Source organism: Phyllopteryx taeniolatus, chromosome 8 (assembly GCF_024500385.1).
Source record: "Phyllopteryx taeniolatus isolate TA_2022b chromosome 8, UOR_Ptae_1.2, whole genome shotgun sequence".
Lineage (NCBI taxonomy): Eukaryota > Metazoa > Chordata > Actinopteri > Syngnathiformes > Syngnathidae > Phyllopteryx > Phyllopteryx taeniolatus.
In genome coordinates this window covers 2,269,776-2,287,819 of record NC_084509.1, presented here as the reverse complement: position 1 = coordinate 2,287,819, position 18,044 = coordinate 2,269,776, and the positions used below count along the sequence as shown (strand labels likewise).

Genomic DNA, 18,044 nt, shown 5'->3' with positions numbered 1-18,044 from the left:
CATATTCAATCGAATATAGGTTAAAAGGGATTTGAAAATCATTGTATTCTGTCTTTATTTACGTTTTACACAATGTCCCAACTTCATTGGAATTGGGGTTTGTATTAATTGCTGTAAACTACTCATGATTATCTGCTTCATTTCATAATTAAGAGTATGTTTTCTTACAAATGACATCACTGAAGTTGAGAAAGTAAATGGGGAAAGACACGTAAACTGTAGTTGGTAGTTGTTTTGTTTTGTTTTGTTTTTTAGTCGATTCAGCTTACATACAGGGGTACTCTATAAACTGCATTCTACAGTAACAATTAAAAACTCCCATAGTGTGGGACAAGCTTTAAACAATCAGATAAGTAATTATCAGCATGTATTTAGCTTATTCAGGCTTAATGAATGTGACAGTTGTATCAGTGTAATTCAGAACATTATGTTGGAACAAAAGCCAATAAATCTGTAATCAGTTTGTTGCTATTCAAATCTTCACCCTCTAATACAGTGATTCCCATCCACACAAGTGTGCCATCCGGGGTTTTCACTTAATTTGTCATTATTATTTATTAATTACAAAATATCTTTGTTTGTCTATGCCATCGATGTATAGTGTAGTGACAGACTGAACAATGAAATAGCCTTCCACTCGATGGCAGAGGTTACAATAAACCTCTGTATCTACCTGTTGCCGTTCATTCAAAAGAATAAGTCATGACTTTCAGTGAGTACATCAACTTTGTGTTCATAAGCTGGCCCAGATCCCACACAGAGCATTTCGATATAATTGAAACAAGAGTATCAGTATTTCAGTATTCATACTTTCTGTGACGCGGCACGGTGGCCGACTGGTTAGAGCGTCAGCCTCACAGTTCTGAGGTGCGGGGTTCAATCCCCGTCCCCGCCTGTGTGGAGTTTGCATGTTCTCCCCGTGCCTGCGTGGGTTTTCTCCGGGCACTCCGGTTTCCTCCCACATCCCAAAAACATGCATTCGTTGGAGACTCTAAATTGCCCGTAGGCATGACTGTGAGTGCGAATGGTTGTTTGTTTCGATGTGCCCTGCGATTGGCTGGCAACCAGTTCAGGGTGTACCCCGCCTCCTGCCCGATGACAGCTGGGATAGGCTCCAGCACGCCCGCGACCCTAGTGAGGAGAAGCGGCTCAGAAAATGGATGGATGGATACTTTCTGTGACATTTTTGTGTGGTGGCATGCCGTGACATTTCTAAAGTCGGTGCCTTGGCTTCATAAAGGTTGGGAACCGCCTCTTATAATACAAGCCTGTTAGTAAGTGTCATCATCACAGCTATGAGAATTATTTGTTTTATCCACTAAGTTTGGACATCATTGTTGTTGTTAAGAAAGCGGTGAAACTAGATACAGTACATACTTTTGTCTTCAGATAATAGGGGTCGGGTGACCCAAATGCTGTATGTTGTCGTTGACAGTGCTACATATAAAGTTGCAGCACAAATGCTCTCAGTCACACAACAAATGCCAAGTCACACCATTATATTTAAATGATGCGCTGTGATGCACTTTAATATCTAACACTATCCACACTATATTTCACCATATATTGTATATTATACACTTGCAGCTTTTACATGAGCCGTGTGTGTGCACTGACGATATCCAGGCTTTTGGTTGCCATAGCGATCAAAGCCCTTGCCTTAATGTACTCCATATTAATTGCTTTTGAATTCACTGACATTCAAAAACAAATGCTTAACATTATATGACTACCACACACAATGACTCGTAGTAATCTCAACATAGAATCAAACTAAATTCACAAATTCAAAATTAGACTGAAGAATAATGTAAACTAGAAATAAAATAGTGTGACATGCAGTCATCTTGGCTATGTGATGAGGCATCCACTGTGGAAGCATGTCTTTGTTGACAGAGTACAAAGTGAGGAAAGGCATGAACAACAAACATCTCAAGCACGGAGGAGGAGCAGGATGGTTCCACTTTGAATTGTCCTTAGCATACAGTACATCCTTTCAAATAATAATCCATGTGATTCAGTGAATAACATGGGAACAATTATTATATTTGTGGTTATTAGTGGTGCAGGGCGGCACGTTGAATGTTAAATTATTAAGATTCATTATGTATTTTTCAACAGCTTTTCATAAAGCTAAGAAGTATAAAAAAAGGCAAAATAACACATTTTTATGACAATCCATCAAGATTTACACACTGTAGTTCTAAACTGTAGAAAATTAGGATGTTTTGGGTTGTAACTCAAAAAGCCCACTTCATTCATGATTTCTAAAGCAATCAGCCAACACCACTTAGAGAGTACGGCTGAACATTTGCTCCTGGGAATCGAGCATTTTCAGCATAGCATATTTTCATGTGGGCTCAGTCCGGAGTCATGCGTTGAATTGCATCCCTGCGGAATGTTTTGATTTATTGATTTTGTTTTTTTATTTTCATACAAATGATTGACATTTCTGAGTAAATGTATATCCAATGTTTTAATTTCTAGATCAGTACAACGTTGTAGACTATGAATCTTACCAGGATCCTAAAGTTGTTTCCTCAAAACCTTTTTGATAATTTCACCAAATACGACCAATTTTCAAAACCAATTAAAATGGTGACTGTGTACATTATATACATACGTTCAAATCTTTCTGTGATTGGGTGGCGACCAGTGAAGGGCGTGCCTGTCTCTCACCCAATGTCAGTTGGAATAGTCTCCAGTTTACCCGTGACCCTCATGAGAAAAGCAGTATAGAAAATGAATGAATGGATTAATACCAATTGCTACAGTATTTTTCCACTTTTTGTTATTTTGTCAGCCAGAAGATCAGATAAAAACTGTCCATTCATCCATTTTTCACCACTACGGTATTCCTATTCCTGATCCAGCTCACCTGTGACCCTGGAGAGCTGGAGCCTTTCCCAGCTCACACTGGGCTAAAGTTGGGATAGACTCCTGGTCTGGGCATCTGTCATTTGCAGGGCACAAACAACCATTCACACATTTGGGTAAAAGAAAGAGCAGTCTGAGCTGGGATTCAAACCCAGAACCTGCAGATGTGAGACAGACCATAATTACTGTATATATACACCATCATTTTCCACATTTGGGTGAACTTAGAGTAATACTAGTTTGCACCTTTCTAGGGGGATGAGGAAGCAAGCCTGGGCCTTCCCATCAGCCCATTTATGGACCGGTCAGCACCACAGCTCGCTAAACTACAAGAGTCGTTCATCACTCATATAGTGGGACCCCTCTGCTCCTCGTACGATTCGGCCGCTTTGATGCCGGGTGACTGGGTCGACCTGCTGGAAGAGGAAAAGGAGGGTCAAGATATGGAGGAGGAAGAGGAGGAAGCTCCATCTCCTGGTTCTGACTTTTCCCGTATGTAAACCTCTAATTTATTTATGTTCCTCTCCAATCTGCTTAATGTGAGTTTTATGTTGCCAATTATTACTTCTGTAGCCAGCGAGTTTTCAATTACTGCCTTGGCATTCAATAATTGGCAGCTGGATTGTGTTATTGTTTTTGATATTCTGTTCAATCTGATTGTGTAGGATATTAAATTAACCAGTCACAATCTAGCTAGTTATCGAGCTGGTTAATTCATTTGAAACTCAGGAAATAAATGCAGATTTTGATTCGTCCATCCATTTTCCGCACCGCTTATCCCTGTTAGTGTTGCGGTTCCACTGGAGCCTGCAGCTGAGATTTTGGCAGGAGGTAGGGAACACCCTGGACTGGTCACCAGCCAATCAAGGGGCACATATAGACAAACAACCATTCACATGCCCGTTCACACCTAAGGATGATTTAGTCTTTAATTAACCTAACCCGCATGTTTTTGGAATGTGCGGTTAAAAAGCAGCACGCAGAGAAAACAGACGCAAGCACGAGGAAAACATGCCACCTCTACATAGGAAAACCGGAGCCGAGATTCGAACCCCAGACCTCAGAAGTGTGAGGTACACTTGCCTAAACGCAAACTTAAACCATGAATTATATCCGCTAACTCAATTGATGATGAGTTTAAATGAATAGGTGACTATTTTAATGCATATTCTGTTTCACTCAACAGCAATATACTGTATGAGCAGAGGAACACTATCTCTAAAGTCAAACACAGTCCATTCTAGAACGGTGGTTGTCTACAAATTATTATTATTATTTTTTTTTATTTTGAAAAAAATGTTGCCAATATTAGACAATACACCTGTAAATCGAAATAATCTGTCCCATCTATAAAAAAAATAATTAAAAAAACAAACAAAAAACTTAGAACTATGCTGACAATGTTCTAAGTGTATTTTTTATATAAAGTTTAACCACTGTAAATAATAAAATGTCAAGACAAATACAGTGGATCCGCAGTTTGGTACTCACGGATTCAACCATTCGCACGTTTTTTTGTGGTCAATTTTTTGTCAATTTTATTTCATTTTTCTTTTTGTATTTTTTTTTGGGGGGGGAGGGGGGGGGACCAATCCTGGAAACGCTTATTAATGGTTTATCCCTGCTTCTTCAAGAATTTGTTGTTGTTGTTTTTAAATGCAATTATAATGGGCATCAAATGAGCTATTCATCATCCGCCCCGTCTGTATTCCCAGTGAATAGCGGGAGTCCAACGTTCATAAAATGGACAAAGTTGTAATACAAAGGTGATTTTTTTTTTCACTTTATTAATGGTCACACAAGGCTAAAAAAGAAAAAAAACACCGCCTTAACTTTGATAAGAAGTGACAACATACTGTTTCTGGTGGAGTCAGACTGTTTTCAAGGGTAGCCGACTTACTTCAGGAAACTTGTGGTGTACTGTAAATTCTTCTTCTCACATTCTTCTTCTCTGAACGCCTCTTGTTGAGGTCATCAAGGTAATCGTTTCTGACTAGAACTCTTCTTGTACACTGTACACTGATGTTTCATGTGGAGTTTGGAATTTCTCCCCAAAATGCAAACTGTACTGTAGGGGTTGAACCGATGAGTCGACTAGTCGACGAGCCCCCATTCCTACTCTGCATCGACATTTAAACCTTAAGGGTAACTAATCGCTAGTTAGATGTTTTTAGCATCTCATCCTCCAATCGGCCAATTGACAGAGGACTTTCAACTTGCCCGTCTGCTGCCGTCGCCAGACTATAATGCTCTGTGGCGCGGATAACCCTAACAAGGTGAAAAAGAAGAGGTCATTGGAGTTGCAGTTTCTAAACCTTGTCTCATTGTCCTTTCTGTCTTACAGAGAGGCAAAACACTAAGAAGGAAAGCAGGAGAAAAGTGTTCTGCCAAATCACACAGCACCTTCTGGAGAACCACGAAATGTGGAAGAGAGTCATTGCTGCAGAAGTTCAGGAGGACAACCTGAAGGAGGAACTGAACTGTCTTAGCACCTCAACTGACCCAATCACAGCCATTCACGAGGAAGAGGAGGAACAAGCAAGCAAAGAAGAGGAAGATTTGACTGAATGCTTTGATAAAAGTGAAGAGGTGCCCGCTATAGAAGACGATGACGGCCTGTCGTCAGGCGGGAAAGTGGAGGAATCGGAGTGATAGAAGGAACAATGGCCTCCTTCCTCACCAGGAATTTATTTTACTGTTTGTTTGCTCTCCTAACTCTTAATATTGTAGCCAGCACATCACTTTGACACAACACTGTAGAAGACGTTTTGGGTAATTTGTGCCGAACAAAAACAGGGTTTATGACAAGAGATAGTGGCGGGAGCAAATGAATTGACCTCAGTGGAAAAAAAAGAAGAAAAATCATTTCTTTTATGTTATCCGTGGTATCCAGTCCTTATCTAGCCTGCCCTTTCTTCTGTATATGCACAACGACACCGTTTCACTAAATTCCCCCATCAGTGAGTTATGAGCTGTGTCAGAAAAGTCCCAGGACTGGTTTCACAAAAGCAATACTTGAAATCTAAACTACAAACTACGATTTTTTTCCCCCCTTCAATATCGGCCAGACAATTACCCAGCATGGCTACAAAGAGATCCCGCAGCTTTTGCTTGTTGTGGCAGAAGAATTTGGGGGTGCTTCAGCATGACGCGTCTGCTCCCAAAAAGAAAAGAAAAAATAAAATTGCTGTGCTGGAGCACCCTCCGTATCCATCTGACACCAGGGGAATTCTAGTCTTTGAACATTTATGACACACCTTGTACATTGTCACATGCCTTGCCATTACTCTTGTTGCTCCTAGCCTCCCATCCGAGTCTGAGAAGACTTCCTCTTGAAGACAATGGGATAAAAGCCAGGGAAAAAGCTGTTTCCACTGAAACTTGCTAATGTGGGGAAAAAACATCACATTTGCGTACAGACTGATTTTATATATGCATACAGTGCTACAGGACAAACAGGTTTTATACAGTGGACAAAATAGGATGTTCAACAAAGAGCCCTCTAAAAGCTTTACCTCCTATCAATGAAAAATAATATACAAAAAAATGGTTTACTTTGTGTCAAACAATAATGTGTTGAGATATTTCCTCCCACAGCACGCTAACACATCGAAAGGTCACGCAACTCAGGAAGGCAGAGACATAAAACAAAGACGACCTTATTACTTTCCAATGCTTCCTGTCCGCTATAACTGTACACAAAAAAAAAAAAAACAAGATAATTGATCAAATACTTAAATGATTTGTAAAACTCTAGTTCTTCCTTCTGGTTCCTGTGTGACAATTAGATGACTACTTTTTGTGTCACAGCCAGGCTTTTCTGCTTAAACTTTGGCATGATAATTAAAACATTTATGTTGTGTGCAATAATACTGTATTGAACAGTATAGAAACATGGGTAGAATTGTTGGTACCCTTCCAATGAAGAAAGAAAAACCCCATGGTTACTGAAATAACCTAAAACGGAAAATGCATGTTGACAAGCAACAAAGAGGTTAACGTCCTTTGGACAGATGAGAAAAAACTGATGAATTTTTTGGCAGGTCACATCAGCTCCATGCTTACAGAATCCCCCCCACCCCCTCCAAAAACAAACAAACAAAAAAAACACTGTACCTACTGTGAAACCGGGAGGAAGTGTGGTTTCGTACTCGGGCTGCTTTGCTGCATCTGGCACAGGGTGTCTTGAATCTGAGCAGGGTACAATAAATCTTAAGGCTATCGAGGTATACTGAAGCCAAATGACGCTGCTCAGTGTCGGAAAGCTTGGACTCAGTCGGAGGTCACGGTTCCTCTAATAGGATAATGACCCCAAATATGTGGCTAAAAGGACTCTAAAACAGCTTAGAACAAAACATAGGACTAGTCTGAAGAGCCTGATGTAATTTTTTTTTTTTTTGATGTCATAAAATAGTTCTCAAAGAAAATAATGGAAATGCAATAGATCTTCTTCAGGGTCAATAAAGCCTCAATTAGAGTCGTCATGTTGAAGTTGTGCCTCACACAACTGTCATACGGTTGCCACGCTGGCATCGCGCTGCTTTCATTGTGAGTACACTTAACACAACTTCTAGAGTTTATTTTTTTCTTCTCACATCATTCTTCTCTTAACACCCCTTGTTGAAGCTTGTCCTTCTTTTGGAATAAGTCACCAACGTTTTGTAATGTGCGACTTTAGAAGCATTTCTCTCCCAATCAGTTGTCAAATTCCAAATTGTAGGACTTCAACAGTGGCGCTTTTCTCCAGGGGGGAAGCTATATAATACATGCCTAACATTTTGATATACAATATTTAGGCTATGATTTAGTCAGCACCACCGCACCAAATCATTCGTAAACTAGCAGTCAAATTTCCCTTCAAAGGGAAACGCGGAAGTGTGTCCAGAGCATAGACATATGTGGAAATCCACAGAGAGAGTCGATTTCTATACGTAGACATCTATGGAGACAGAGCTGCGGACAGTCAGAAGTTACGTCCGGGATTTCGGTCGCTGGAATTTTCCGCCCAGCCCCACCACAGCCCCATTTGTTGCACTGAAGTGGAGCTACTGTGCATGTCAAACTTTGAATGAGAGTCAATGAGGAAAGACATTTGTGCCCCAGGAGAGATGTGACGTCAATAAAACAGACAACAGAGATGAATTGAAACAACTTTACTCACCGTTACCTATTTATCCTGCTCATTTAAAAACAAATATATTTTAAAATAGTTTTATTTTATTATCAATATTTGTATTTATACATTTTTTAATTGTTTGTTTATATGTATTTTTGTGTTCAACGATAGTAATATGGTGACGTGCTTGGGTGGGTGGCGCTTTAGCGCCTTCTGTTGACCATCCACCGCTCGACTTCAGGGTTGTTCAACTATTGACGTTGTACTGTATAAAAGGTTTTTTTTGGGTTGATTTTTTTTTCTGCTGTCCTATGTTTTACTGTATAACTACAAAGTAGTGAAAAGCTCATTAGAACAACAAAGCAAGTGATGGCCTTCTGCCTGGTAATGCATGTCAGGGTTCTTTGTTTGAAAATACAAATGTACAGTATATTTTAATGGATCTGAAGGTTCGTGCATCCATTATCTACACTGTTTATCTTGTTCGGAGTCCTGAGGGGTTGAAGAATATCCCAGGGGATTCAGTGAGGCAGGGTGCACCTTGAACTGATTACCTGTCAATCACAGGACTAGCGCATAGAGACCATTCAGACTCACGCCCACTGCCAAACCTCGACGTTCATCTTTTTGAATGGCGGTCGGTGGGGGAAATTAGCTGCTAGCTCAAGATGTGAGATGAATGTTTTCACTTCAGCTTGTGACTGCTTCGGTGAAACTGGCTGAAGCAGTTAAATACCGTTGATGTATGGTTTTTCGGATGCTCTGCAGCAGACTGCCTATCCATTATTTATACATATCTCCTTTGCTAAGACATTCTCCTAAAAGCACTGCCACGCCAAGGTAATGTCTCCAAAGTGGTTTTCAATTTGTTAAAAATGTTCCTCAGTGCAGACTATTCCGCAATATAGTCAAGTCCTACATCATCATAATCCCTAATATGTGCTAAATGTGTCTTTTATGAGGCTTATTAATAATCATAAGGAAGTCGATTTAGTTGCAATTGTGTGATAATTAACAATGTTAAAAAAGATGTGTGAGGCAATCTGCGGCATAACTAATAATTACCTAATACGTGTTTTTAGTGTGGTGTTTGACCCTAGAACACATATTTTGCATTTCCATTATTTTGTATCATTTTATGATGTTGAAACAAAGATAGCGGTTTGAAGGATGATGTGAAAACAAACTGATTTTTCCCTCGAAACCTTGAAGAAATGAATGGGTAGCATTAATCCGCTTTAAGCGATCTTGGAAACAAAGCAGGAATGATTTAAAACCACAGTTCAAACAGCTTAATTGCAACCTCTTAAAGGTCAACAAGTACAAGGCTTCAGCTCCTGTATTAACTCTATTAAGCTTACAAAAGGCCCAGACAAAATGCACCACCGAGGTGCTCTCTGTCTTCCCATGCATTTCTATTCTTTTTATCACCAAGACATGTTTGGAATGATTTGATGACAAACGATAGCAACTATCAGACAAGCCCGGGATGCAAGATTATATTATGTAACCATGTAAGCGCAGCACACTGCCACCATTAAGGTAATCGTGACTTCTCCTTTACATACAAACAAGCCCAGTGTTTGTTTTTGCTAAATGTTCTATCCAGGTAAGAGACATGTTTTAAGATGAAATATTAATCAAATATTACCTTTAAATGTCACACACTTGAACAAAATTTCATGTCAGCTAATAAGATTGTATGAATAGAAGAAAAAAAAATCGAATCCATTGAAGTGGCATGTTTGTCGAAACTGAACTGCCCTACTGTGACCCAATTACTTAACTCAATTAGCGTTTGTCCAATGTTAATGCTGTCTAATTCACGAGCTGGATCCATTGCACAGTTATCAACACAAGCATTGTGCGAAAGAGGGCTAAGCTGTGCGACACATTGCCCTTATAAGGACTGCTTATTCTCAAGGCTTGACAATGATTTGATTTGATTTCTTTTTTTTAAAGAAACATTTCCGTCCAAAGTAAGTGCTTATCATCCTTGTTTATGCTTTGAAGGATTATCGGGTGTCATTGTAACACAAGCATATGCAGGAAAAGCAGCCTATACCAGACATCTTCCACTAACAAAGGAGTTATAGTTTGGTATCAAAATATGAACACAACTTGTTTATTTTTTTGCTCTATTTAAAAAAATCACTGACTAAACAGACTGCTGTGCAAGTGTGCTGCCTCGCGCATTGATTGAATACATGAATACGACTTTCAAGCTCTGTGCACTGTATATATCCTTATCACTGTGCAGTATATTAATGCCTCACTTTGCAATCTAATGTGCATATTATCTTTACGGCACTGTTTCATCAAGTGCTGCACTTGTGTTTTCCCCAAAGCCGCTGTTTCTTGTGGGGTCAAGTTGGTGTGATCTGCCTCACAAACTGTGCACACTACACAGCGCGACAATGAAAGTGACTTTTAAAAAAAGCTGTGACAGACATTGCTGTTGTTGACGAAATGGTTCCAAATGTCCATGCATGTTTCTCACAATGTCGCTGTGATGCTTTGGAGGGAGAATGAGCCAGCTCGTCAACTTCACCTCATTCAGGTTTTATACTAAAGGCGCTTCATAGTGTGAATGCTCACGTCTACAGTCTTACAAGTACATTCTGTTTTTCACCATTTTATACATTGCCATAAGAGTAAAACACATGCGACCATACTTCAGTTTCACCATTGGTTCGAAATGACTTTTTGTTTGCTTCCTCAATAATTCGACAGTTGATATGATATATTTGGGGAGGGGGGTCTTCGTATTTTCTCAAACATTTGCTTACTATGCCAAAATGTGTGTCGAAGGAGTGGAAATGAATTGCTACCTGAGGGAGGAGACAGTGGCTGCCCGTTTTAGGGTTAGTTACATACAAAAGTGAATAAGGAACAAAGGACGAGGGAATATCAGTGCCACAATAAATTGAAACAAAAAGATAAAATAAAAGAATGCATTTGTAATGACACAAGAATTAAAGTTACAGTATTACAAGGGAGGGAAAAAAAATAATCCCATGAGCAACAAATTCCAATATTATGATAAAAAGTTGTAATGTTACAAGAGTAGAGGCGTAACGTAGCAAGAATAAAGTTGTAATATTGTGGGGGGGGGGGGGGGGGAAGTGATGTTATGAGAGTAGTGATACAATGTTATGACAAGAAACTTTGCGTCACAAGAAAGATGTTGTAGCCAGTATTACGTGAATAAAGTCATAATGTTTTCAGCATAAAGTTGTAATGATGCCAGACTGGAATCGGACTGCCATGAGGAAAAAAAGTCGTCATGCTCGGTGAATAAAGTTGTAATATTATGAGAAAAAGGTGTAATAATGCAATAGTTAAATTGCAATATTACAAGGAAAAGTCATGGTATAACAATAATAAAATTGGAATATTACAGGAGAAAAGGTAATATTACAAGAATTAAGTTGTAACACAAGAATAAAGTTACAACTAAAATAAAGTTGTGATTTTACATAAGTACATGTAAAAATCCTATATTAATGTTTATCACAACTGTCACAGACCAGCAGGCCATTTGTAAATATTTTAATATTTCATATTTGTTTAAAAAAAGAGACAATTTCAGTGCGTGCAGGTCTCACATTAATCTAACAAGCTTCTCAACAGTCAACCATTTTAAGCCAGCTCCTGTATATGTTTGTAATCGTAATATTAGGACTTTACTCACGTAAAATGACACATTTTTCTCATAATATCACAAGGTTATTCTTATATTTTAACTTTACAAGAAATTGATCGTGTAACATTGTAAGCATTTTTTTTTTCTTTTTGTAATTATAATACTCTTCTTGCTTCTCTTAATTTGGTCCTAATACTGCTTAATAAATTTCAGTTTTTACAAATGAATTAAGTGAAAGATATATTTGAAATGATCCTCAGTCCGCAGTTGTTTGTCAGTCTTTTTATTTTTTTCTATGGCCAAAACATTGCCATTCAGACACAGACACTCCTGGTCAATCACGTAAAACGGTTTGTGTATTTAAAAAAATTTAACAATATTTATATTTTCCGTCGGTGTCCAGTAATAGCTTTTATTAATTTTTGCACCTATTTAAAAAAAAAATGTTTTTTTTTTTTTTTTTTTTTTTACTTAATACCTCAAAGATAACAGACAATAAAGCCTCGCTAACATAATCTAACTAAGACAGAACCCAATGCTTTCTGAATTCTAAAATCTATGTTCGGTGTAACTGAGCAAGGACATGCACTTAAAAGGACTTGAGAATATTTTCCAGTCTACACTGCAGCAAAGCTGACAGTTTATTTCCCTGATGTCCGAAAGAGTCACTAATCAAGGCTGTTCTCCCAACAATTTGGAAAGATTTTGCACGAAAACGAATGCACAGTAACTAATAGCAAAAAAAATAATCCGTTGTTTAGTTTATATGAAAAAGATATGCATAAAATATTCAATGTTTTACATGCAGTAGGTCTGCGACATGTCTGAAAATTTGTTGGAGCGTGACAGCATTTGTAAAGTTCTTTTTTTAATTTTAATTTTTTTATTTTTTTTTAGTACTGTACTGCACATCACTGTGGGTGTTTGTGCATATGGACAGCTTTCACAAGTTCAGTTTCACTAACGACACTGCAGAACCTCTGCGCCATACTGTGCTTAACCTTTTGCTTGTAAATTCTAGTGGGAATATGTTAACTTTGGCCCAAATATTTTTGGTGCTAGACAGCAAATACATTTTGGCTCCAAATGATAGGTAAACAAAAATGTTTTGCAGTACAAGCTCATGCCTTCAGTTGCGCTTTGATTATTATGACAACCCGTGGCAGTTACCTTTAATCTGCTTTTTAAATGTATACTTGTAGTACGATGTCATGTTGAAACAAGGCCAGAGCAGTGGAGGTTATAAAACTACAACTAAACTAGTTCTCCTTGTGAAAGTTTGTGATGTTCTATGGAATCAATTAGAAGAAGATTGCTGCATACCTTATTATATACACACCAAAAAGGCTGTTGAGCTCTGTAGTTTTGTTATTTGCTTAAATTGAAACCTAAAACGGAGCGTATTTCGGTCTTCTTCGGTGCTGTCAGTGCAATCCAGACACTGTGTGAAGGCAGGGGTGTGTTCTATTCTCAGAGCAGAAGTTGTCGTTTGGTATTTATAAACCAAAAAAAAAAACACCTTTTATTTCAAGATTGTTTGTTGTGCCATACCATTTTCATGTGCATTGTATGAGTGGTACATTGTTTGTTGAAACCAAAAAAAACTTTTCAATGAGGCTAGTTATGTTTTATATGTTCCTCTAATCGACTAAAGCAGGCACTTGCACTCACAACACACACAACACATGTAGCAATACTTACAGGATGGGGGAAGTTGTGTGATCCACCAATATTTGTTTCAGTGGAATATACAATTTTATTCCTTGATCTAGTGACTTTTTATTTTAAAAAAAATAAATATATATATATATATATATATATATATATATATATATACTGTAAATATTGAAAAAATTTATATATATATATATATATATATATATATATATATATATATATACTTTTAGAAAAATATTTATTTTTACTGTTTTGTAATTTAGACACAATACTGTAGCTCCTCTATTGTCAGATTTACTGGAAGTGCCTCTTCAAAATGTATTACAAAGTAATTATACAATATATAGGGATTATTAGAACATGTCACTAGCAAAACAGTCTTGATGTTGTAATGTGACTATTGTTGAATTACATGATTTATAAATACAGCAAGTGTCTTTGTCCTGTTTCTACCACAACACACAGTTGACATTAGTTTTTTTTGGTTTTTTTTTTAACATCTAGCTCAATTCAGTTGACTGTAGTCCATTTTAATCCCATGCTGTGTTTAATGATGACATTACAGTGTCATCGTTTACTCCAAAATCCTGACAATTCAGAACTAAAACAAGCATACATTCCAACAGCTTCTTGCCTGTTACCATTAAATTGCTAGAAGCTAAGTGACTCTCCGTAGTGTTTTTATGTCTCAAAAGTATTTTTCTGTCAAAAGGCTGTCTATTGTTGTACTCGTGCACCTCCACCTACCGAAGACAAATTCCTTGTGTGTTTTTAACATACTTGGCAAATAAAGAGGATTCTGAATCTGATGCTAGACTGAAACAATACATTTGCATGCGCTTTGTTGATGATGATAGGTTGTCAATGCAATCAACAATGGAGTCTGTGTTTCTGTAGTCAAGACAATGCCTGCTTACATGAATGGAAAGTAGCAGTCTTTTTGTCATGTGATATACAAATGAGCCGTAAGCCATATCTAATCACATGATGCCAGTACTTACTACATGCAGGCCAAATCCATGGTCACGCAACAGAATTCCACAGAAGAATTGTAACAGTGTCGAGGTGTTAAAATCCCCTTGCTAATTTCAAATGCCCCACTAACATACACCAGGATTACTGTTGTATATACAAACGGATGATTTGAATGCGGCCGGCACGGTGGCCGACTGGTTAGAGCATCAGCCTCACAGTTCTGAGGTGCGGGGTTCAATCCCCGTCCCCACCTGTGTGGAGTTTGCATGTTCTCCCCGTGCCTGCGTGGGGTTTCTCCGGGCACTCCGGTTCCTAAAAACATGCATTAATTGGAGACTCTAAATTGCCCGTAGGCATGACTGTGAGTGTGAATGGTTGTTTGTTTCTATGTGCCCTGCGATTGGCTGGCAACCAGTTCAGGGTGTACCCCGCCTCCTGCCCGAAGACAGCTGGGATAGGCTCCAGCACGCCCGCGACCCTAGTGAGGAGAAGCGGCTCAGAAAATAGATGGATGGATGGATGATTTGAATGCAGAATTAGGAGGTTATATATTTGTTGACTTGGTGGAAAGGCAGCGTCCTTACTTTGGTTTTAGGAGGGAACAACGCAAATACAGTCAGTTTATTAGTTTCATGGAGTTACAGTATGTAACACTGGAAAACACTCCCTTCCAAAATTAATTATTCGGACTGCTGCAATTCTTATAACATACTGTAGCCTAATTCTCCATTGTTAAAGATTAGTTTCACTCTGACTTTTCAGGTGAAAACTCTGCATCTTCGGCACACAGCAATATTCAGGCAGGACTCGGGACTCATGTCATCAGTCCAAGTTGAATGGACTACATGTAACCATAGCAACAGAAAATCACACAAGATTTTGTCTATTATCGGCACACACTGTGCCAGCTGTGAACAAAGGAGGTCAACCGCTGTGTTTTAACATTCATCATCTCTCAAGAGTGTCGGTATTATATGAACAATAAGGCTAACCCTCGCGGGGTTTTAACAATGTAAAATGAGGTGAACATTACAACAGCACGGAGCTATCCTGATACAAACCAGTCAGTTCAAAGAGAGGTCATAAGAAATGAATTACAACTACAACAGTACGGTTTGAATTGTCAGATATGTGGATGTACATAATCCAAAACAAAAGAAAAGAAAAATAAGGTACGGCTCATACAGCCTTGCAAAGATGAATCAAACTGTTTAGAATTTCACATCACTCAAAGTGCATTTGTGGATTTGACATCATTTTGTAATATAGCTTGATATAGTGAATGTAAAAAAAAAACAACAAAAAAACTGCAGAAGACAAAACAAATGAGTAATAACCTATCATCTATCAATATTTTGTACCTTTAGGTTTTTGCTTGACCTATCTGATAAGTTTTATTTTGCATTTTGTCTACAAAATGTCTTAAAATCAAACATTTTATTATTTATACACATACCTGAATTTGGAGCACATGCCTAGAAAAGGACAACTACCTTGGATTTAATAACTGGTTAACCCTTTGGGAGCAATAACCTCAACCAAACGTTTCCTGTAGTTGCACATCAGACGTGCGCAACAATCAGGATGAATTGTGGGCCATTTCTCCTTACAAAACTGTTGCAGGGCAGCAAGATTCTTGGGATGTCTGGTGTGATAGCTCATGCCATAGCACGAAGGACTACCAGTTTGACACGCACTTCTGACGTCATAAATTTGCTCAAATTACCTTTAATTATATGTTATCAGTAATTCATTATATACTGTAAATCTATGTGAACACACTGATCATATTAATGATTTATCACAATAAAACAATGATTTAGGAAACAATTAGAAACAATTTTGGAAACAGATATATATCAATACCCCTCCTTGAGCCATCACCTTATCGTGGTGGAGGGGTTTGTGTGTCCCACTGATCCTAGGAGCTAAGTTGTCGGGGGCTTCACGCCCCTGGTAGGGTCACCCATGGCAAACAGGTCCGAGGTGAGGGACCAGACAAAGCATGGCTCCAAAAAACCCTTTGACGAACAAAATAAATGGAAATAGGTTTCCCTTGCCCGGATGCAGGTCACCGTGGCGCCCCCCCCTGGAGCCTCTCTGGAGGTGGGGCTCGAAGGCGAGCACCTGGTGGCCGGGCCTGCACCCATGGGGCCTGGCTGGGCACAGCCCGAAAGGGTAACATGGGTCCCCCTTACCGTGGGCTCACCACCTGTGGGAGGGGCCATAGGGGTCGGGTGGAGTGTGAGCTGGGCGGTGGGCGAAGGCGGGGACCTTGGCGATCCGATCCCCGGCTACAGAAGCTGGCTCTAAGGACGTAGAATGTCACCTCTCTGGCAAGGAAGGAGCCCGAGCTGGGGTGTGAGGTCGAGAAGTTCCGACTAGATATAGTCGAGCTCGCCTCCACACACGGCTTGGGCTCTGGTACCTGTCCTCTTGAGAGGGGTTGGACTCTCTTCCACTCTGGAGTTGCCCACGGTGAGAGGGGCTGAGCAGGTGTGGGTATACTTATTACCACCGAGCTTGGCCCCTGTACATTGGGGTTCACCCCGGTGGACGAGAGGGTAGCCTCCCTCCGCCTTCGGGTGGGGGGACGGGTCCTGACTGTTGTTTGTGCCTATGCACCAAACATCAGTTCAGAGTACCCACCCTTTTTGGAGTCCTTGGAGGGGGTGCTGGAGAGCACTCCAGCTGGGGACTCCATCGTTCTGCTGGGGGACGTCAATGCTCACGTGGACAATGACAGTGAGACCTGGAAGGACGTGATTGGGAGGAACGACCCCCCTCCCCACCGATCAGACCCTGAGCGGTGTTCTGTTATTATACTTCTGTGCTCACCATGGATTGTTCATAACGAACACCATGTTCAAGCATAAGGGTGTACACACGTCCACTTGGTATCAGGACACCCTATGTCGCAGTTCGATGATCGACTTTGTGGTCGTGTCATCGGACTTGCGGCCGCATGTCTTGGATACTCGGGTGAAGAGAGGGGCGGAGCTCTCAACTGATCACCACCTGGTGATGCTGGTCAGACGTATTGTGAGGGTCTGCTGGGAACGTCAGAAGGAGTTTCAACTCCCACCTCCGGCAGAACTTCAGCCATGTCTCGGGGGGAGGCGGGGGACATTGAGTCCAAGTGGAGAGTAGAGCCACTGCTCCTCCGCACTGAGAGGAGCCAGATGAGGTTGCTCGGGCATCTGTTTAGGATGCTTCCCGGACTCCTCCCTGGTGAGGTGCTCCGGGCACATCCCACCGGAAGGACACCCCGGGGACGACCCAGGACACGCTGGAGAGACTACGTCTGTCGACTTGCTTGGGAACGCAGCAAGCTTCACTGCTAAAGCTACTGCCCCCGCGACCCGACCTCGGATAAGCGGAAGAAAATGGATGGATATATATCAATATACAACACTTTATTTCTTTAAATCTGTTTACATTCTTGAAAACATCACCTCTACAACATTCCTAGGAAATTACAATGTCCCATTACTGGTGAGATATTTTTAGAACACTACTCATGTGGTCCTTGGGCACATGAGTTGTGTCCATGGTGCCCGCTGGCACTAAGTTGGTGACACCTGAACTGGACCATCCCAGGATGCCACCAAAGAAGTTTAATTCGATATGATGTTGCATTTGAAATTAAACTTCCTTAAAAATCCCCTTACTGTTAGCGTATAGCAGAGTTGCCTAAGTCATATTTGAAGGTTTTCAGAAAACAAGAAAAAATCCAATAAATTCAACAAACAT

General features: G+C 39.9%; 1 protein-coding gene and 1 long non-coding RNA gene across 2 annotated transcripts in view; one reads left to right on the top strand and one right to left on the bottom strand.

Moving 5' to 3' along the window:
- The window catches only part of LOC133482499 (cGMP-inhibited 3',5'-cyclic phosphodiesterase 3A-like), a 65,724-nt gene extending 53,858 nt beyond the window's left edge, over nt 1–11,866 (top strand). The window contains 2 exon segments of the mRNA XM_061782688.1: nt 3,132–3,369; nt 5,222–11,866. Of these exon segments, the coding sequence (XP_061638672.1) occupies nt 3,132–3,369; nt 5,222–5,529 (546 nt within the window). The 3' untranslated portion in view covers nt 5,530–11,866.
- Nucleotides 1–18,044, bottom strand: part of LOC133481984 (uncharacterized) — a 141,251-nt gene that overhangs the window by 98,060 nt on the left and 25,147 nt on the right. The gene's annotated exons all lie outside the window — the stretch shown is intronic.